Below are 23,661 nucleotides of genomic sequence, written 5' to 3' on the forward strand. Positions count from 1 at the left end.
AAATTTTGTCGATACTTGCATCGTTTCTTAGTGAAAAATTCCAAAATTTGCTGAAAAAATTGAAAATTTTGCATTTTTCTAACTTTGAAGCTCTCTGCTTGTAAGGAAAATGGATATTCCAAATAAAAAAAAAATTATTCACAAATAAAATATGTCTACTTTATGTTTGCATCATAAAATTGACGTATTTTTACTTTTGGAAGACACCAGAGGGCTTCAAAGTTAAGCAGCAATTTTCCAATTTTTCACAAAATTTTCAAACTCACTATTTTTCAGGGACCAGTTCAGGTTTGAAGTGGATTTGAAGGGTCTTCATATTAGAAATACCCCACAAATGACCCCATTATAAAAACTGCACCCCCAAAGTATTCAAAATGACATTCAGTCAGCGTTTTAACCCTTTAGGTGTTTCACAGGAATAGCAGCAAAGTGAAGGAGAAAATTCACCATCTTCATTTTTTACACTCGCATGTTCTTGTAGACCCAATTTTTGAATTTTTACAAGGGGTAAAAGGAGAAAATGTATACATATATTTGTAGCCCAATTTCTCTCGAGTAAGGACATACCTCATATGTCCATGAAAAGTGTTCAGCGGGCGCAGTAGAGGGCTCAGAAGCGAAGGAGCGACAAGGGGATTTTGGAGAGTATGTTTTTCTGAAATGGTTTTTGGGGGACATGTTGCATTTAGGAAGCCCCTATGGTACCAGAACAGCAAAAAATCCCCACATGGCATACCATTTTGGAAACTAGACCCCTTGGGGAACATAACAAGGGGTAAAGTGAACCTTAATACCCCACAGGTGTTTCACGACTTTTGCATATGTAAAAAAATATATATATTTTTTCACTAAAATGTGTGTTTCCCCCCAAATTTCACATTTTTGCAAGGGTTAATAGCAGAAAATACCCCTCAAAATTTGTAACCCCATCTCTTCTGAGTATGAAGGTACCCCATAAGTGGACCTGAAGTGCACTACGGGCGAACTACAATGCTCAGAAGAGAAGGAGTCATATTTGGCTTTTGGAGAGCAAATTTTGGTCGGGGGGCATGTCGCATTTAGGAAGCCCCTATGGTGCCACAACAGCAAAAAACCCTCATATGGCATACCATTTTGGAAACTAGATCCCTTGAGGAACGTAACAAGGAATAAATTGAGCCTTAATACCCCACAGGGGTTTCACGACTTTTGCATATGTAAAAAAATATATATATTTTTTCACTAAAATGTGTGTTTCCCCCCAAATTTCACATTTTTGCAAGGGTTAATAGCAGAAAATACCCCCCAAAATTTGTAACCCCATCTCTTCTGAGTATGAAGGTACGCCATAAGTGGACCTGAAGTGCACTATTTGCACAGCCCACTGTTCCAAAGATCTGTCAGACACCAGAGGGGTGTAAATTCTCACTGCACCCCTCATTACATTCCGTGAAGGGTGTAGTTTCCGAAATGGGGTCACATGTGGTTTTTGTTTTTTTTGTGTTTGTCAAAACCGCTGTAACAATCAGCCACTCCTGTGCAAATCACCTCAAATGTACATGGTGCACTCTCCCTTCTGGGCCTTGTTGTGCGCCCCCAGAGCACTTTGTGCCCACTTATGGGGTATCTCCGTAGTCGGGAGAAATTGCATTACAAATTTTGGGGGGCGTGTTTCCCTTTTACCTCTTGTCAAAATGAAAAGTATAGGGCAACACCAGCGTGTTAGTGTAAAAAATTTATTTTTTTACACTAACTTGCTGTTGTAGACCCCAACTTCACCTTTTCATAAGGGGTTAAAGGAGAAAAAGCCCCCAAAATTTGTAACACAATTTCTCCCGAGTACGGCGATACCCCGTATGTGACCCTAAACTGTTGCCTTGAAATACGACAGGGCTCCAAAGTGAGAGCGCCATGCGCATTTGAGGCCTGAATTAGGGATTTGCATAGGGGTGGACATAGGGGTATTCTACGCCAGTGATTCCCAAACAGGGTGCCTCCAGCTGTTGCAAAACTCCCAGCATGCTTGGACAGTCAACGGCTGTCCGGCAATACTGGGAGTTGTTGTTTTGCAACAGCTGGAGGCTCCATTTTGGAAACAGTGGCATACCGGACGTTTTTCATTTTTATTGGGGAGGGAGGGGGGCTGTGTAGGGGTATGTGTATATGTAGTGTTTTTTTTACTCTTTATTTTATTTTGTGTTAGTGTAGTGTAGTGTTTTTAGGGTACAGTCACACGGGCGGGGGATTACAGCGAGTTCCTTGCAGCCTGATACTCACTGTAAGCCCCCTGCCCATGTGAATGTACCCTGTGCATTCACAGGGGGGAGGGGACCTCCAGCTGTTACAAAACTACAACTCCCAGCATGCACAGTTTATCAGTGCATGCTGGTAGTTATAGTTTTGCAACAGCTGGAGGCACACGGTTGGGAAACACTGAGTTAAGAAACAGACAATGTTTCCCAACCAGTGTGCCTCCTGTTGTTGCAAAACCGCAACTCCCAGCATTCTCAGGCATGCTGGGAGTAGTAGTTCGGCAACATCTTTAGAGCCAGATGTTGCCGAACTACAACTCCCAGCATGCTGGGAGTTGTAGTTTTGCAACATCTGGAGGACTACAGTTTGCAGACCACTAATACAGTGGTTCCCAATCTGTGCCCTTCCAGATGTTGCAAAACTACAACTCCCAGTATGCCAAAACTGTCCAGGCATGCTGGGAGTTGTAGTTCTGCAACATCTGAAGGGCCAGATGTTACAGAACTACAACTCCCAGCATGCCTGGACTGTAAGGGCATGCTGAGGATGTGTAGTTTTGCAACATCTGGAAGGGCACAGTGGTCTCCAAACTGTGGACCTCCAGATGTTGCAAAACTGCAGCTCCCAGCATGCCCAGATGCCAAGGGCTGTCTGGGCATGCTGGGAGTTGTAGTTTACAGGGTCCTATTACAGCAATGCATGTCGCTTTACGGCAACGTGCATTGCTGTAAAGGGCCCGACCGCGGCTGAAGATCTACTCACCTGTCGCCGCCGCCGCCATCTTCCTCGCCGGGATCCGGGTCTTCAGGGACGAGGTAAGTACCGGGGCTGGTCCCCAGCAGTCCCCCGTCCCCCGCTGCGTCCTCCGGTCTTCCTCCCGTCCTCTCCGGACTTCCAGGGGCCGGGCAGGGCGGGAGGAAGTAACCGCCCCCCCCCCTTGCGATTGGTCGGTTAGTTAACCGACAGATCGCAGGGTATAGGAGGAGGTGGCAGGCTTGCCACCTCGCTCCTATACGTTAGCATGGTCCTGGCTGTCTGTGACAGCCGGGATCATGCGAAATTACCGGGCGGTTGGGTCCCAGAGACCAGATCAGCCCGGTATCGCCGCAGATCGCAAGGGCGATTTCCCTTGCGATTTGCGGCGATCACCGACATGGGGGGCCTACATGGCCCCCCTCGGCGTTTGCCCTGGATGCCTGCTGAAGCATTTCAGCAGGCATCCAGTTCCGATCTCTGCCCGGCGAGCGGCAGAGATCGGAAATACCACAGGACGTTCTCTAACGTCCTTGGGCATTAAAGCCCAGGTAGTGAGGACGTTAGAGAACGTCCTATGTCCTTAACAGGTTAATATTAGACTGGTATTACAGTGTTGTTCTATTTAAGCCGGATTCACAATACGGAATCTCCAGACGGAATTTCTCCCGGAGATCCCGCGGGTGGCGCTAGGGCCACGTGGACTGCATTGCCATTCCCATAGATGGCAATGCATTTCTGAGCGGATCTTCCAAAAGATCTGCTCAGAAATGCATTGCCATCTGTCAGGACGGCAATTCAGTCCACGCAGTCCTGGCAGCACCTGTGGAATCTCCAACAGAAATTTGGAGTGTGAACCAAGCCTTAAAGGGTTTTAGCATCCAGCGTTCTGAACATTTTATTTTCATTTTTATTCTGAACACTTGGAGCGGGCGGCGGGGTTCGTGACATCACGGCCACGTCCCTTGTGATGTCACGCCACCTCAATGCAAGTCTATGGGAGGCATGGCGGCCGAATGCCGGGTGCTGCACAGAGTTTCAGCGGTCCCAGCTGCGGGCACCCCCCCGTAATCAGACATCTTATCCCCAATCCTTTGGGTAGGAGATAAGATGTCTAGGGGCGGAGTTGCCCTTTAAGGGAATGGGACAATGATGGTGGCCAGACTACAAGCTGTGTAAGGGGCCCCAACATGGCAGCCCTGCCCCTCTGGATCTGATATTAATGACCTATCCTGAGAATAGGTCATCAATTATATACAGCTAGATGACTCCTTTAAAGTCAAGGTAAGTGCACAGCTGCACGTACTGGAATAGCCCCCCCCCTTCTGTAGTTTTCTTCTACAGTCTGTAGGGGTGTCCTTGCCAAGATGGGAAATTTGGCAGCTTATCGCCTTTTCACCCTTGGTGGCTTGGCAGTGGCAAGCTTTGGTTATGGTGGCAAAGAAAAATCTCTTCACTGCTATACAACAACCCCAGCTTCCATAGAATTGTGTGTCCATGTGGTTATTACTAGGATTGCGTATTATCCTGTATTAGCGCTTCAATAATTCTTTACGAGGACAATTGTCCGTCTCCCTGGGGTCTGTCTGTCCGCCTTCTACTACCTAACATGGAAAAATAACCCTGAGGAAGAATACAGACTCATTTGCTGTAGTGATATGAGAGTAAGTAGCTGTAATTGCCACTAAATCATCTTATAAATAAACAAGTGGATTATACAAGTTTTGGAAGGTACGTAGAAAACCCAGCCAGAAAACGACAGAATATATCAAGGCAAAGGGACCGAACAGTGACAGCCTGGATAGAGTTCAGAAAGTTAGAAAGAAATGATTTAATGACCTCGCACACATTAAAGGGGTTGTACAGGATTAGAAAACTTTGACTACATTCTTCAAAAACAGCACCGCACTTGTCTACAGGTTGTGTATGGCACTGCAGCTTGGTCCCATTCAGTTCCAAAAAGTGGAGATGCAGTTCCAGACACAATCTATTGACAGGAGTGGCGCTGTTTCTGAAAGAAGATGGGCAGGCTTTTATAATTCTGCATAAACCCTTAAGGCTATGTTCACACGATGGACTTCTGCACAGAGATGCCGCAACATCCCCATTGATATCAATAGGATTCTGCTGCACTGTTCGCATGGCAGAAATTCGCATTCCCAAGCGGTTCTAGAGCCGTCATGTTCTGCCCATGTTTACATAGCCTTAAAGGGGTACTCCGCCCTTGGACATCTTATCCTCTATCCAAAGGATAGGGGATGAGATGTCTGATCGCGGTCTTCGCTCTGTGGCGGAGGACTGGCGATGTAGGGCAGAGGTCACGCCCCGCTCGTGACGTCACGGCAGCCGTCATGCCCCCTCCCATAGACTTGCATTGAGGGGGCGTGGCTGTGACATCACAAGCCTCTGGCGCTGCACCCGGCGCTCTAAACAAACGCTGGGTGCAGCAGGGATAGCCGTCACGCCCCCTCCCATAGACTTGCATTGGGGGGGCGGGGCGTGACATCATGATGGGGGTGGGGCTGTGACATCACCAGCTCCCGGCGCTGGCACCAGGGTTCGGATTTGTTCCAAACGCTGAGCAGAGGAGTACCCCTTTAAGCAATGCCCCTTTATTGGGGCATGTCCCTTTTTTCGGATGCATCGGAAAAGTGTCTAAAATTCATAATAAACTTGGCACAAGTGGTGCAGATTCTACCAGCAATCTGACGAATTTGCAATAGTAAATATGTGTTTCTAATAGTGACAAAATACTCTCACATGACCAGAACTAGTATTCTACTCACTAAAAGGACTGAAGACCCTCATCCTTCTGATCAGCGGGTATTCCAATAGTCAGACCTCCATCAGATATAATGCTAATTCTTTAGCTTGTGGATAGAAGAACAGTTTTAACCCCTTCCATGTCAACAAGCTTTATTCTTTCAATCACACATTACCTTTATATTTTACATCTTCGTTTCTTTGTAACTCAAAGGCTTTTGCATTTATTTGATACAGACTTGGACCTTACTATACTATACTATACTTGACTTCTATATAAATGGTCAGAATCAATTTTCATTGACTCGTACCTGAACCATTATGTATAAATAGACAATACCTTTTTATTGTTGTCTAATCCTTGTGTTGTTGATTATAGTTCTAATTAATATCCCAATGACCTGTCAAATGTTTCTTAAAATGATAGTTACACTTTAAATGTTTGCCCTATTAGTCTATAAAGCCTGTCTTCTGCAATAAGTCAGAATGAGAGGCAAGCTGGGGAGTGAAGCGCACAGCCACGCACTTCTCTTTGCTGTATCAAGAGAACAGTGGGGGTCTCAGCACTGAGACACTGACTTCTTAACAGTTTTTTTTTTTTTTTTTTTTTAAATGACAGCAATGCTTTAAGACTTCATACAAGTTCCTAGATAGAGATGTGGTAGCGGGGTGTGATGAGGGTTGTTACCCTAAGGGCAGATTTATTTTATTTTATTTTATTTATTTATATAGCGCCTACAGATTTCACAGCGCTTACAATTATGGGGTACAAACAAAGACAAGTATCAGACATAAAATTACACAATAACTATTCAAACAAGAGGTGTGGGGATATATTGAGGATATGTTGGGGATATGTTGGGGATATGTTGGGGATATGTTGAGGATATGTTGGGGATATGTTGGGGATATGTTGGGGATATGTTGGGGATATGTTGGGGATATGTTGAGGATATGTTGGGGATATGTTGGGGATATGTTGGGGATATGTTGAGGATATGTTGGGGATATGTTGAGGCCAATTAGAGAATGTTATAGGCCTGTTTGAAGAGATGTGTTTTTAGGCCACGTTTGAAACTATGGATGTCGTTGTTGAGTCTGAGGGATAGCAGATGGCATTAACCCCTTGTATTTGTGATGCCAGGGCGTGGTTTAGCCTAAAACCACCAGAAGGTATATCGCTAGATCCTGGGCTAGGCACGGGGGGGGGGGGGGGGGCAATAAAGACTCCGACGCCAAGTTACGTACAACAGTAGCTTTACTGAGGGTAGACAGATGGTAAAGTCTATACAGTTCAGCCAGGGACCAAGGAGGTGACCAGTGACGCAGAGACCTTAAGGGCTTGCTAGGACTTGTAGTAGGACTGGACAATTGAATGCAGACCTCGCTGACTTGACAGATGACAGGGACTGACTTGACTTGACTCATAAAGCTGTGACTTTATCTTACTTGAATTGATGGTGGCTGCAGGACTGGACTTTGAGGTCTCCAACACTCTGGACACACACACTAGACGACTGCACTGGACCTCAGCAGAAGAGAGAGAGAGAAGAGAGAGAAGCTCCACCCAGGGCTTATATGGGGGAGACTAGCAGGGAGCCCATAGGTCACTCTTGGGATCACCTGGTCACTGGTACCTCCTGGGTAACAATCACATGACATATCACATGGTATAACTCTTAAAGCAACATTACATTTTATAACACTTTACATGGTAAAACATATTTACAATGAGGAAACAAGTGCAGGGGCCTTGGGGACACTGAAGAAGGCTGCCTGACAGGACAGCAGGAGCACGGGGCAACACCTCCCGTACTGGGACACCGCAGAGACGTAACATACATCTCAAGTTTCCCTCTTTTGAAGGGACCTGGGTTCCCCTGTCCCTCTATGCTTTTTAAAGGTTCCTTTTTTTTTTTTTAAATCTGGAAAAATAGTTTTGCATGAATAAACTGTCTCCTAACTAACTGTAATAAAATCCCCAACTTCCATTATGTGCAATCTGTATAAAAATTGTTATCGTCAGACGTAACATAAAAATGGAACAATCATGAAGTGAACTATAAGTGCCGTAGAGGTATTTGTCATAGTATGACTCCCATAGGAATATGAAATATAGGCAAGATGTGAAATAAGAGGACATTTCAAGGACTTTAGAGGAAAATATGAAAGATGTGTAGATTGAGCTGTGTTCTTTAGTTGTACATCTCTCAATGTAAAGGTAAGCAATACATCCCGAGCTGTCTCCTGCGTCTGGACGAGATGTGAGTCTGGGTAATAGTTAGTGAAAGTCACCTCTAAAGCCCAATCATCCTTCCCGTCCAATCCCATGGTCTGTCCCACATCTGTCCAGACTCTGCCCCCATTCTCTCTATCACAGCTCGGAGCCCCCACAGGACTTCATTAGAAGCCAGCGCAGAGCACAGGGGCCACGCTCTGCATAGCATTAATGAGAGGATTGTGGGGTCTGCAGGGAGGCACACTGTTCTGTAAGGATGAGAAGGGGATTCTGTGAACAATGCCTGACATAATAATACTGCCGAGAGGCAATAGCCTTCTGACCAGTCAAGGGAAGACAAAAGAGGTCTGAGTGCTTACAGACTAACCCCCTCACTCCCAGACTCCTCACTGGACTTAGCTATAGTTTAAAGGGCCAGTAACCAAGCCCTACAACCTACTTGGCAGCCACATGACTGATAGGAGCTATGTTAGGGGCTTTGGCTATATGTTGGCCTTATACGTTAAAATGTGTAAAAAAAACTATTGACTAAAATGCTTAACTTACCCATAAACTTTAATAAAAAAAAAATTTTGACTACACTTTCCGCATAAGTAGCATAGCATACCACTCTTTTATGTCCTTTTGAAAAACAGAAGCATTTTTGTACTTAAAGGGGTTCTCCGGTGCTTAGACATCTTATCCCCTATCCAAAGGATAGGGGATAACATGCCTGATCGCGGCACCCTGTTTGTAATCAGTTCCCGGAGTGTGTTCGCTCCGGGTCTGATTACTGTCGATCACGGGGCCGGCAGTGTGTGACGTCACGCCTCCGTCCCCGTGTGACCTCACGCTCCGCCCCTCAATGCAAGTCTATGGGAGGGGGCGTGACAGCTATCACACCCCCTCCCTGTAGGCTTGCATTGAGGGGCGGAGCGTGACGTCACACGGGGGCGGAGGCGTGACATCACACGGGGGCGGAGGCGTGACGTGGTCGCGGGTAATCAGACCCGGAGCGAACACGCTCTGGGGACTGATTACAAACGGGGTGCCGTGTGCAAGATCACGGGGGTCCCCAGCAGCGGGACTCCCGCGATCAGGCATCTTATCCCCTATCCTTTGGATAGGGGATTAGATGTCTAAGCACCGGAGTACCCCTTTAAGAATCAATGGGATTCCACATGTCCAGAGGAAAAGTTTCCCAGTTGCCCATAGCAACCAATCAGATCGCTTCTTTCATTTTTAACAAGGCCTCTGCAAAATTAAAGAAGCGATCTGATTGGTTGCTATGGGCAACTTTTCCTCTGAACAGGTTTTGATAAATCTCCCCCATAGTGCGCAGGCTCCTGACTCGAGCCCGCTCCATACCCGGAGCCTTCCCAGATGATCTCAGTAGCCATGGGCCTCTGCTAATATCCAGCGTGCGCCATTCACCACAACTGGATATAAACCCTATACACGCAACAGCTGAAGGCACAATTGTTGGGGAAAAACAAGGTTATTGTATCCATTCTCTGTTTTCATGCTTAGCAGCAGGATTAAAATTCCTTAACATTACGTAAAGAAATATATTTAGAGCAAAACAAGCATATAGCTACAAATGTAACGTATACGTAAAAAAAAGGACGTAGACTTATGAATAAAGTTGCACACATTTATCTACATTTTTCACTCATACATTTCATGTATACGTTAAAGGTGATTAAAAATCCTGACAGCCCATTAGATAGATCATATTGCTTTAAAGGGGTACTCCACCCCTGGACATCTTATGGATAGGAGATAAGATGTCCAGGGGCAGAGTACCCCTTTAAAGCAGTACTTCTGGATCAATAAAATCTCACATAACAGTGCTAAATAGCAGAAAGCCACCAGTGCCGTTGTCCTTAAAGGACAAGTATCCTGAAACAAAAACATATCCAAAGGATATGGAATAAGTTTTAGATTGCGCCCCCCCCCCCCCCCCCGTGATCTTCTGTTTAGAGCCCCGTCACGCCCCCTCCCCCTCCATATAGCTCTATGGGAGAGCCATTTGGCAATCTTCGGCTCTCCTATAGAACTATATAGAGGGGGCGTGACGGCTCCCGCTTCGGGCAGGGGATGTGACGCACAATTGTAAAGGAGAGCCGGGGCTCTAAACAGGAGATAGCAGGGGGCCCCAATATTGGATCCCATGCAATCTAAAAGTTTTTTTTTTACATGATACTTGTCCTTTATTGTAGACAGGGTTCTCATCATGTTCATGGAGGAGACGTATTAAAAAGAAGCAAATCTTCTTTGTTGCTATTGCCGAATTCTACACTTTGCATTTGTACCAGTTCATCTCTCTCCCATAGTCTATAAAGTAGTTATGGAATCTGTTTTTTTTTAGAAGCACTTCCACTGTTGCCCATGGACTATGGTTGGTATTACAGTCTTTGTTTAAGGTCATGTAGGTCCAAGAGGAGGATAGGCAGCTGACTAGTGCAAAATGGTTGGATGAGTAATTGCCTTTACCACCATGGACACCTATCTCCATTCATAGCATAGGGGCTAGGTATATGATTGCAGGGGGTCAGACCAGTGGGACCCCCTGCAATCTTGTGAACTGTGCTTCCCAGCATAACTCTGAATGGGGCGTCAATGAACCATTCATTTCCAATAGGAGTGTTGAAGATAGCCAAATAAGTGTCAACAGACATAACATGCATGCTCAGTAGAGCCCAATATGCACGTCCGTGAATACATTTGGGCTGCTGACTCGTTGACTGTCCACCAAGAATGGAGAGGGGGGTATATCTAAATTTACAAAAAATAAAGTAAATGTATATATGTTGCTTAGGATACATTCACATCACGATTTTGCCATACTGTTTAGAATCTTTTTTTTTTAAACGTATTCCAAAAACTGACCAAACTGAATGCAATCTTGTGCTCATAGTTTGCATTGACAACAATGTAATAAAAACTGTATACTTTTTTTTATTATAAAGGACACCAAACCCTTTGTTTACAAAAAAAAAAACAGGACAGAACAGGATACAAAACTGTGGTAGACTACAGTTTTGTGCACAGGGAAAAAAATGCAGAAAAACTGATAAGTACAAAAACTTACACAACCTGATACATTTGTAAGTTTTTATATGGGTGGTCAATGTATAAGGCAAGCAATATGGTTGTATACTGTTTCCAGATTCAAAAACTGATTCAAAACAGCATGGCAAAATGGTGATGTGAATGCAAAGGGAAACTGACAGATGCCTCAACCCCATTAACCTGAATATACAGGTGGTTAGTGTTAGAGATCCTGAGTTAGGCCATGTTTAGATGTCAGAATTTCCGTGCTGGATTCCACATCGGAATATGACACAGAGATTCCGCTGCAGCAGAGTCCCATTCAATTCAACGGGATTCTGCTGCACTGTGCACACGGCAGAATTTCCGTGCCAGATGTTTCCAGCACGGAAATTCTGTTTTCCGTGTCTGCAGAATGAGTGAACGAACACGTTAATTCTTTCTGCGGACTCTGCAAGGAATGCATAGCAGTCTATGAGACTGCGCATTCCTGTGCTGGTGCCCACAGAATGTCTGCACAAACAATCTGCATGCGGACATTCCGTCATGTGAACATAGCCTAAAATTATGTTTTCTTTACCCCAATCCATTCAGCCATTCCTGAGATACAGCACAATTAACAATTGCAAATGAACTCTTAAAGGAGAACTATCGTGCAGAAAAATGTATCCCCTATCCAAAGGATAGGGGATAAGTTTTAGATTGCGGGGTTTGACTGCTGGGACCCCCCTGCAATCTCCTGCATGGGACCCCGGCTCTCCTGGGGAACGTAGCGCGTTGATCCCCGCATGATGCAGTAGCCGAAACGCCCCCTCCATGTATCCCTATGGAAGAGCCAGAGATAGCAAAATGCTGGGACCCCCGCGATCAAAAACTTATCTCTTCTTCTTTGGATAGGCGATAAGTTGTCCTGCACAATATTTCTCCTTAAACTGCATTTGGAGGCGGGTTTGAAGACCCCCTTGCATGCTACAACCAACACCACCCACAATCCCCCCCGCGCTCATCAATTTTTAACTACTTCTTCTGAGGCCAGTTGTGGTGCTATTTTTGAAAGAAGGAAGCTAAGTTTTCTAACCCTAACCCTGGACAACTCCTTTAAAGGAAAACTGTCAGCAAGTTCACCCACACTAAACCCAATCAATTGGGTTGTATTGTGGGTGAACAGGAGTCTGTAACGTGCTCACTTAGTAAAGTTTTGTTTTGGCCAAATTTGCTTACTCTAAAGTGTAGGCCATCTATCTCAGTTTTGCGCGCAGCAGGCGGGTCCCCCTCCGGCAATCTTACTTTGTGTTTCGGAGGCGGGTGCCTGAAGCCTGCCCCCCTTGTTGCATATTCATTTTTAGCTTCCCTACATCCTATTTACATGGAGTTATCCGCCCCCTAAGCGCTGCAATGTCTTCCGAGTGCATGCGCTGTTTTTCGGCGCAGAGCAGTTCTGAGGACGCACAACTCTCACGTCATCAGGACGGAGAGCTGGTTAAAAAAAAAAAAAGCTCATTCGCTCGGAAGAGAGATCGCAGCGCTTAGGGGGGCGGATAACTCCATGTCATTAGGATGTGGAGAAGAAAAAAATTTGAAAAGCAACAAGTTGGGCGGGCTTCGGGCACCTGCCTCCGGAACACAAAGTAAGATTGACGGCGGGGAACCCAGCTGCTTTGCACAAAACCGGGATGGATGGCGGACACTTTAGAGGATGCAAACTTGGCCAAAACAAAACTTTACTAAGTAAGGGAGCACGTTACAGACTCCTGTTCACCCACACTATATCCCAATGTATTGCGTTTAGTGTGGGTGAACTTCCTTTTGATTGAAATAGGTTTTTCTCCTCCACAAAATGCCTTTAAACATCCCTTTGAGTAAGGGAATCCTTAAATGTATTTTCCATGACCCTGAAATACTGCCGGAGGTTAGGAGAACCCTGATCACCCACACGAGTATATGAAGGAAGGGAAGTGACAACCGCTCCAAGCACATTGCTTGCTCGGAGCTATAGTTGGCATTTTTTTTAATCACCATTCCAGGTCATCTCTCCCCCCAGGGACCTGCCCGGTAGTTAACAATCCAGAATAATTTAGACCTTACTCTGCTATGATAAGAATCACACCCCCAACGCGTTTCATTCCTAACCCAGTGCTGCAATATCTTCCGTATCTTCTGTTATTCCACCACAGAGCCGCACATTCCCTCACACCCCCTCCTACTATCTGATGCTGCACAACTCTCCCCCGATGGTACGCTTCCCCTCTTCCCTGGGTAACTGATAAAGCACTTTTATAACTGCTGGATTAGCAAAGTTATCAAATTGAATTTTGTCCCCTCGGTGACTAAATAGCAAAAAGCCACCTCCACCGAGGGAAAGCGGTTAAAGGCGGAAAGCCACAGGCTCTTATAGAAGAGGAAAAATGCAACAGAGAAGAAAGGAAATCAAGAGAAACCATGAAACGGCAAAGCGGAAAATAGGACACGAGAGAGGACGAGGGGGAAGAAGTGTTGAATCCGTACATCAGGAAGGTGCAGCAATTACCTTGTATCTGTCTGGTGTCGGTCATAGCCGTAACTATAATCACCAACCCAACCGTAAGCAAGAATCGCTAATGATAATCATTATGTCCATGGCACTGAGACAATTGGTTATTTTCCCTTCTATGTGAATAACTATCCAACCTGCTTCAACATGTTTCTCGGTCGCTACAAATTAACCTCTTAATGACCAATGATGGGCATTTTCTTTTAATAGACTTTATTCTGCAGTGTCGTAAAAACCATGGTGCAGAATAATGGCAACATGGAGAATCGCCCAGGAGCAGAGACGGACAGAATCTTACTAAAGCAGAAGTGACGGCACTCTAGATCTTTGTATACACTTTGATCACTGTGAATACCTTCAGGTACCAGCACAGCCCTCTTTATGAAGGGGTAAAGTTTCTCCTTGATAAGAGTGTCAGAAGGTGTTTTGAGTCTTATAGGCCATGCAATGTTCCACTGGGAAAAGTATGCATTGTAGCCCTCCACATATTTCTCAGGTGCCACTTATTGAAGGTAGAATTCCTGCATTCAATGCTTGGCCCTTTGAAGAGCCTCAAAACGACACAGAAGATCATCAGGCAATCCAGAGTTTCTTCAAGAAGGAAGAGTAACTCAGGTATACCCAGGCACAGCTGTCTCCAAATGGGTAACTCTTCATTCTGGAGGAGAATCTGGCTTGGCTAATAACCCCGAGGCATACTTTAAAGGGGTACTCCGCCCTTCCCCTGCTGGGAAACCCCGGGATCTCTTCTGTGGCACCCCAGACATCTGGTGCACAGAGCAAACTTCAGATGACTGGCGATGTGGGGCGGAGGCTTGTGACATCACGGTCACACCCGCTCGTGATGTCACAGTCACACCCGCTCGTGATGTCACGGTCACACCAGTTCGTGACATCATGGTCATGCCCCCTCAATGCAAGTGTATGGGAGGGGGGCATGACATATTAAGGGGCGGAGTACCCCTTTGAGGCTCTACAGAGAGCCAAACATTGACTTTTGACTTGCAGAGGTATTACCTTCAAAAGGTGTGTGGAGTCTTATGCAATGCTCAACTGGGAATAAATATGCAATGTAGGCTTCCTTCTGAAGGGAACTTGTTCTCAGGTTCCATCTAGTGGAGGTTGAATCAATTTAAATCAATACTTGGCCCTTTTGAAAAGCCTTGAATCATGACTGGGGATCATCAGTTATTATCGGTTATTAGCAAAGACAGATTCTCCTCCAGAAGGATTACCCGTCTGTACCACAAAAAAAGCTGTATACAACTCTTTATCCTGAAAAAAACTCAGACGTGCCTCATAACCCCACCATCATATTTCAAGGCTCTACAAAGAGCCAAGCATTGGCTTGCAGGGATACTACCTTCAAAGGGCATGTGGAGTCCTATTGGGCATGCAATGCTTTACAGGAAAAATATGCAGGGTAGCTAATTCTCAGGTGCCACCTATTGGAGGTAGCATTTCTGTACGTCAATGCTGGGCTCTTTAAAGAGCCTTGAAACATGACCGGGGATCATCAGTCAATCCAGACTCTCCTCCAGAAGGAACAGTTACTGATCTCTACCACAAAGCAGAGGTCTACAACTAGCTTAGTTAAGCTGGTTAATAACCCCCAGTCCCCATTATTTCAAGGATCTACAAACAGCTCAGCAACACTAGCTTCAATAGGTGGAGCCAGAGAGTAAGCACTGGAGGGCTACATTGTATACTCCTTTAGGGTACGTTCACACGTACACAACCGGCTGCATATTTTTACTGCATATTTTATGCAGCTAATTTTGCTGCATTTGCTGCTCATTGAAGTTAATGGGTAGCAAAATCAGCTGCACAAAATATGCAGCAAAAATATGCAGCAGATCCTGTATGTGTTGACATACTCTTACCGGGGAATATTTGAAAGAAAAAATATAAAGGGGAATATAAAAACACTGTTAAAAAAATAAACTATAAAACATCCTTCAAATAATGCGCCATCCCTTTGTCCAAAGCCATAATTTAGTTGCAGTTCCTCTAACTAGAATATTGTATAGGTCAAAATAAACTTTATGTAATACGGAATACAAATTTTATTTTAAAGGTTTCTCTGCATGACAAAAAAAAAAAATAATCGTTTTACTATTTATTAGGATACAAGTCCAATATTTCAAAGAAGGGCTTATAGGATATATGTAAAAATCTTAAAAAGCCAAAGCCCTATCTGTCAAGAAAATCACTTTAATAGCGTAAAAAATACTATATTTTAGTATGGATTTTGCACAGAAGAGTTTGATCATTAAAGTCACAAGTATGAGGAATAGAAAAGGGTTAATCATCTATGAGATGTAGGAATACAAGAAGAGCAAACCATAAGAATGATCATAATATATAACACTTATACCAATGGAAAAATGTGCCCATCGTCTGAAACAAAAGTATGTTCCTTTAAAGGTGATGTTTGGTTTAGAAAACCCATTTTGAAATTCCATATTAGGATATTAGGACAGGACTGCAGTGCAGGATCCACATCTGTTTTCCAGTATAGAAAAGCTACAAAGAGGGTCTCTAGCTCTGGAGGTCTCAGTATACTTGGGCATTACAAGGGCAGCATATTGACTTCAATATTAACTGCGTAATATTTAACTTTACCCAAGGTGGCACCACAAGGGAAAGGACAGGCAGTAGAACTCGTGCTCCCAAACTAGACTTTATCCAAAGCGGACAACAGAGCGTCCTGCTGCTGCAGCCCCAGCGGTCAGTAACCTGGCAGCGAGTATTGAATTTCCCTGCAGTGCCCCCACAAGGAAATTTGTGTATTACATATATCTCATTGAATTCTATACGCTGACCTTGTAATAGATGGATTGGGCAAGTCCCTCGGAGAGGTGGAACCAATGCAAAATCTTATCTATAAGGGTGCATGCACACCACGTTTTAACTCTACGGGTGCCTGATCCGGCTGGGGGAAGGGAAAACCGTGCGCTCCTATACTCCAGCCGGACCCACGCCCTAATCTGTTGACTTTAATGAGCCGAACGGAGTCACCGTTTTACTCCAGTCGGCTAATTTTTGACCAGTATCCGGTTTTCTGACTGGACCTCAAAACGTAGTATACTACGTTTTGAGGTCCGGTCAGAAAACCGGATACAGGTCAAAAATTAGCCGACCGGAGTAAAACGGTGACTCCGTTCGGCTCATTAAAGTCAAGTGTGCATGCACCCTGCTACTGATATACTCTTGGGCTCCCTGTGTCTCAAGGGTCCAGGTGCAACTACCACCTCCTTTTGCTATGCCCTGGTGACTTGGTCTCTCTCTACTCTGGCTAGTAGGTGACGGTCCAGAATGATGGACTCCCCTGTATTAACTCAGAATGTCCCATAGTTTATATGCAGGGGTCAAGTCCTGGGAAAAAAGTGTGGAAAGTCACTCAAGATTTCCACTCAAGGGTTGGTCCTGCAGGACTCCTGGTAATGGGAACAGTGTCCCTGCTGTGGAAAAAGTACAGGAACTCCATTCCAATGCGTTCCTGCAGGACTTTAGCCCTGGTTATATGACAATGGATTTAAAGGAAATCTGTCATCAGAATCACCCGCACTTAACCTGTTACACAGGCTTGTAGTGCGGGTGATCCCAATTAAAACGCTTCTTACCTGGTTAAAAATGGTTCAGCGGTTCTTCAGATATCTTTATTTTTAGTTTTCTGTTATTCCCTGGCTTGGGACTCAGTGGGAGGTGTTATCATCTGGGACTCGGCCACATGTCATTCTAGCTGGGCGGAGCTGCCGCCCGGCTCATGAATATTCATGAACTGATCCTCGTAATCTAAATCCTTTTTCTAGGTCTGGTGGGGAGGGCCGCGCATGCGCCGCGTTCCGTACACCCGGAAGCGGTGTTCTCCCCCTGGCTTTTCACTCATGCAGCCCGTCTTCTTACTTGTATAGGGCCGCAGCTCGAGTGAAGCCGAGGAGAGAACGCCGCTTCCGGGTGTACGGAACGCGGCGCATGCGCGGCCCTCCCCACCAGACCTAGAAAAAGGAGTTAGACTACGAGGATAAGTTCATGAATATTCATGAGCCGGGCGGCAGCTCCGCCCAGCTAGAATGACGTGTGGCCGAGTCCCAGATGATAAGACCTCCCACTGAGTCCCAAGCCAGGGAATAACAGAAAACTAAAGATATAGATATCTGAAGAACCGCTGAACCATTTTTAACCAGATAAGAAGCGTTTTAATCAGGATCACCCGCACTACAAGCCTGTGTAACAGATTTAGTGCAGGTGATTCTGATGACAGATTTCCTTTAATATCCATATATCTACCTTTAAATCTAGCAAAAAAAATTCCATGTTCATGAGTTGTACTGAAGTGGAAATTTTGCACCTGAAGATAATAGTAGCAAATATCCATTAATATTAATATAACGGACAGGACCAAAATGAATTGCATCAGCATCTGTGCAAAGTGGAGAGTGAAGCAGATTTTACATGGAAACTAAGCAAAATAATAGTCTCCAATCTAGCTCATAAATCACATCTATTATCCACGTCTTTTGTGCTTGTACCCAGTTAGTCTTTTCTATGATATTGCGCTTGTTAACAGTTTGGTTTGCAGTTCTGGATGATCAGCCGCCATGTGTAGGTTCCCTTCTATATTACCCTGGGCTGCATGACAACTGTCATGGTCTCCTAATGGTTCATAGGGATCTACCAAACTGCACAACAGTGCCAGGTACATGTGACTTCAATGCTATTTAGTTGCATCTCTATGGGATTCTTCTAAGCTAAATTAGTCCTGGAAGCTATAAAAGAGAAGGTCAGGCATACATTTCGAATCCAAAAGTATCTGATTGATGGGGGTCCAACCTTTGGGGGATGGTGGGAATTGCCCCCGTCGCTACAGGACGGGCAAACACCGGCTCTGTTCAGGGCCCCGGGCCAGCTCGGTGCCCCAAGCAATTGCTTGGTTTGCCTGTCCTGTTGCGACCTCCCCCGCCGAACCCGCAAGACTGACTCACCGAACCCCTGGGGTTCGATCGAACCCAGGTTAAGAACCACTGAATTAAACTATGTTATAATGTTGGAAAAACTTTTTTAGGATAGCTGAATGGATGTTCAGCCAACAGATCTTTTTCCAGAACCCCCAAAAACATTTTCAACCCCTCCTTTTCTCTGATATCGGCCATTGGCAAATGGTTACGGTAGTTGGTTGATTCCATTACATTGGATAGTTGGTTGATTCCATTAAAGTGTCCCTGTCATTTGACAAAACTCTAGACATGTCCTAGAGACACATTAAAAGTTTTGGTAGGATGATCAATCAGGAAAAAAGACCATGGCTGTGCTCTGCACTCCTTGGCTTGCTGCGATCTCCATCCATTTGCAGGAGACAGGCTGCATTATAAGTCTATGGAGCCCATCTCATTCTAATGATTGGTGGGGGTCTGAATACCGACCAAAACTTTTGACATGTCTCTGTAACATGTTAGAAGTTTAGTAACATATTTTTATCTTCACTGTTTTATAGCTGTTATAGATAGCTGTAATACCACACACAACCCGAAGACAGGTGTGGCACTGTTTTCAGAAGGCAGCTTTGTTTCTATGGATAAACACTTAAGGTTATGCTGACATTTATCTAATGTGTATGGGTACATTTTGGGCCCCGCTGCTATCACCTTGCATGCACACTATGGATTTTAAGTGGTGGAGCTTTCTGCACACGCTGATAGAATGTTCATTCTTTTGCCAGAATGCGTTGGCAGCTATAGGGACCGGCAATGTCTGCACAATCGTAATGCTGACTAATTCGGTGCTGACCACCTTCAGGATCTCTGCCCAGAGTTTGTCCAGACAGAGATTCCATAGTGTGTATAGACCCTTAAAGGGGTACTCTGCCCTTAGACATCTTATCGGATAGAGGATAAGATGTCTGATCGCGGGGGTTCCGCCGCTGGAGACCCCCGCGATCTCCCGGCTGCACCCGGTGTTCGTTTAGAGCGTCTCGTGACGTCATGGCCATGCCCCCTCAATGCAAGTCTATGGGAGGGGGCGTGATGACCATCACGTCCCCTCCCATAGACTTGCATTGAGGGGGTGTGGCCATGACATCACAGGCGGGGCGTGACCGTAACGTCACGAGCCTCCGCCCTGCATGGCCAGTCATCCGGCATGGAGTGATGTCTGGGGTGCTGCAGCCCGGGTCGGGGGGGGGACCCCAGATCGGGGGGGATCCCATGATCAAACATCTTATTCCCTATGTTTTGGATAGGGGAAAAGATGTCTAGGGGCAGAGTACCCCTTTAAGGTATTGGTCATGAAACTCTCTTGTATGGACATAGTGCTGCAGTTTACCAGAATACTTTTATCCAGTAATCGGGTAACATACAGATTCTATTTCACGACTAGGTTCATGAGTGTCTTCTGCCATATTAAATCAGACATTGCGTGCTTCAGAACATATAGAAATAGGATTCTCTCCATAAGAACAGAGATGTAATGTGAATTCTCTTACAGAGCTGCTCTTTAATGTATGGCATGTTGGCTAATAGGGCAGCCATAGGAATGGCATTTCATTGTCAGCCTTGGGCTATACTGCCATAGGAATGCACTGAATTGTACAATGTATGTAACATAGTGTATCCATAATGACACGATGCCTACTGAAGGCTGAAGTAAACATTATACTGCTGCACAACAGTTCACAACAATAGAACTGGACGGATACACAACCGTCTTCTATTAAAATATGGTTCAAGAAAAAACTGTTCATTATATAACACGTCAAGTGTCTCTGTCATTTAGAAAAACTTTTGATATGTCACAGAGATGTGTCAAAAGTTTTGATCGGTCAGGGTCTCAGTGCTGAGATCCTCACCAATCAGAAGAATGAACTGTGAGAAGTGTGCTTCACTCCCTGGATGCAGCAATCTCTGTCCAGCTTCTCTGGACGGCCCCATTGCTTATAATAATTTAGCAATATGCCATCACTATATGAGATGAGAATACCCCTTTAACTGAATATTTTAATAGGCACTGTCAAAATCTAAAACTTTTTACATGTTGTACGTCTTGGCAAAACATTAACCTTTCTAATATACTTCCTAAAAAAATGATCTCAATTTTAATAGAAATCATGGCTTCTAAAAATGTGGTCCCGATACCATCCAGAATATAATCCTGTCACGGATGTAGCATCCTCTTTGTCCCAGCTAAAGCACAGGTTGAGACAAAGTCCAAGAACTGAGGGCAGGACTAGCACTCCTCTGTGCTCCCGCCTGTCCTGTCTATCAGACTCCTGCAAGAAAACAGAGAGGAGGGGGTTACCGAGCAGCCTGCAATGATTGGATGAAGAGACACAGCACAGCAGACTCAGGGAGGAAGTGAATGCATGGTGTGTGAGGGCGGGCTCAGTGCTTGCCTCAGACACACCCCTTCCAGAGCAGTGGATGTCAGAATGAGTGAGCAGAAGAACAGAGAGATCTGTAAGCCAAATACAGAAGCTAGACACATAAAAAAGACATGTAAAGAATCTGCATGACCTAGTGGGTAACATAGATAAGTGTTATTTTTTTCTGTGATATGAATTGTACGCCTTCAGCTAGTCTCTTTAGATGTATTATGGAATTAAATATCACTAATAAGGTAATTCTACTCCATCCTGTACAATATAGTGAGACTTTCAGCCACTAGCTGCTCTGTCGAGGTACTCATGTTATAAATAGAGGACATTGCCTTTGACTAACTAGTCGCTTCTTGTTTGGTATAGGATCTGATATACTACAGTTCACCCATATTGATGTAGGCCTGTTTCTTTCCAGCCCAGACCAGCCTCACTCTCTCTAGGACTTTAGCTGCCTCTTGGCCTCACACAGACTGTATCCAAGCCAATGAGCAATGCATTAGTGACCAGTCCTGCAGCTCCAGACTCCGTACACTGCGGCAGTGTCTAGCAGGAAGGGACCGTGATGTCCTCCTATCCAGCCAGGAATGCAAGACTGCTCTGGAGGTGCTTCAAGAGAGCGCCCTCTACATGTGTCGCTGTCGAAGAGGCATGAAGAAGGAGCTGCAATGTCTACAAGTATACTGGGGGATACATGCTGGCCTAACGGATGGTGAGAAGAATACACAATTCTTATGTCAACATTATGAACTGTGAAAGATCCAAACAGAGCAATAGGTGTTCTGTATGGACCACAAGAGTGGACCGGCCACCTGAGAATTAGGGCAGTGGACATGACCGATGGGGTTCCACTGCTCTTATTTCTGTTACAACATCCTTAAATGGGTACTCCACTGGCCAACGCTCGGAGCGAAATGTTCCGAATGCTGTTTTCGCGCTGTGGGGGTCGGCCACGCCCCTTCTGACATCACGGCCATGCCCCCTCAATGCAAGTCTATGCATTGAGGGGGCGTAACCATGACGTCACAAGGGGCTTGCCCCCCCCCAGTGCGAAAACAGCGTAAGGAACATTTTATTCCGAACGTTGGCCAGTGGAGTACCCATTTAATGGGATATTCTAGGCCACTGTTTTCCAAGCAGGGTGCCTCCAGTTGTTGCAAAACTACAACTCCTAGCATGCCAGGACAGCCGAAGGCTGTCCTGGCATGCTGGGAGTTGTAGTTTTGCAACAACTAGAGGCTCCCTTTTTGGGAAACACTGTTCTAGTAGCATTATGGGCTGCACATCTCATATTTGCACACCCAGCCAATAGTCAACCCATGCATAAAGGGGCCTTACCCAATTCAAACTCCTTTTTACCAAGGTTGGTTTGGGTATTGGTATGGGTGCAATTAATTTGTGCGTAATTTGTATTCCGGACGAATACCCCTTTATTGGGTTGTGCCAACAATAGCCATTTGTAACAGATACCTAGGATATGCCTTCAAGATTGATTTGGGCTTAAAGGGGTATTCCAGGAAAAAACTTTTTTTTATATATCAACTGGTTCCAGAAAGTTAAACAGATTTGTAAATTACTTCTATTAAAAAATCTTAATTCTTTCAGTACTTATGAGCTTCTGAAGTTTAGGTTGTTCTTTTCTGTCTAAGTAATCTCTGATGACACGTGTCTCGGGAACCGCCCAGTTTAGAAGAGGTTTGCTATGGGAATTTGCTTCTAAACTGGGCGTTTCCCGAGACAGGTGTCATCAGAGATTACTTAGACAGAAAAGAACAACCTTAACTTCAGAAGCTCATAAGTACTGAAAGGATTAAGATTTTTTAATAGAAGTAATTTACAAATCTGTTTAACTTTCTGGAGCCAGTTGATATATATTAAAAAACGTTTTTTCCTGGATAACCCCTTTAAAAATATAGAAAAGTACCTATATGTGGCAATGTGTTTATCCAGTGATATCACCATCGACCAGAACTTTCAGATGTAGTTATTTTAATGTTTCGTTTTTATTGTTTTCCCAGCTCTGTGCTGCACCTTTGATTTGATGTTGCCAGGGCCTGTTCTGGGTGGAATTATTAATGTGAAATAGTAAAGTTAACATGATTCTTCTGCCTCTCTTTTACAAGGTGTTAGGTAGTACTGTTATTATTCCTCGTCTTTACACAAAACAAACCTACTACTGAGAGAACTCTGCTGCCCAGCACGTAAAACACAATCCCTCCTGAGAAATAGTTGGGAATGCCCAGGAGCAGTGGAGGTTACAGTTAAGATGTGATATGTGACTTGACATTTTACAGGGAGGGAAAGCAGGGAAATTACTAAATTTTACAGGGAGGGGGGTGGGGGTGGGGAGATAACTACATGTTTAAAGTATGGGACATGAGAGAAGTAGGGGGTAAATACCAGGAACACTGTAATGTGACTATACCTGAGACTGCACTTAAGTCAGTAAGTCCAAAGTGATAGATCTGCATTTACACTATTTGAACATTATTTTCATAGACCAGAAAACCCTTTTAACTATAGAAATGTTGGAAGTGTCAATACAAAATGGAAGTCTATTGTTTCTACCATTCCCAGCAACTTTAGCTTTTCTATATCACTATTTGAATCATACTTCTAACTAGCAAAGAAGGAATACTGATAAATCTGTAGAAACCAGACACATACAATTAAGGGATAAAACCAAATCTACTACTGAGAGAACTCTGCTGCCCAGCACGTACAACACAATCACCCCAG

The 23,661-nt window shown here is 44.8% G+C and overlaps 1 protein-coding gene across 1 annotated transcript in view; it reads left to right on the top strand.

The window, feature by feature from the left end:
* GFRA2 (GDNF family receptor alpha 2) overlaps positions 1 to 23,661 on the top strand; it is a 68,928-nt gene that overhangs the window by 32,722 nt on the left and 12,545 nt on the right. The window contains exon 3 of the mRNA XM_056571108.1: positions 21,341 to 21,634. Coding sequence (XP_056427083.1) covers positions 21,341 to 21,634 — 294 coding nt within the window. The remainder of the gene's footprint in view (positions 1 to 21,340; positions 21,635 to 23,661) is intronic.

This window comes from Hyla sarda, chromosome 4, assembly GCF_029499605.1.
Source record: "Hyla sarda isolate aHylSar1 chromosome 4, aHylSar1.hap1, whole genome shotgun sequence".
Taxonomy (NCBI): Eukaryota; Metazoa; Chordata; class Amphibia; order Anura; family Hylidae; genus Hyla; species Hyla sarda.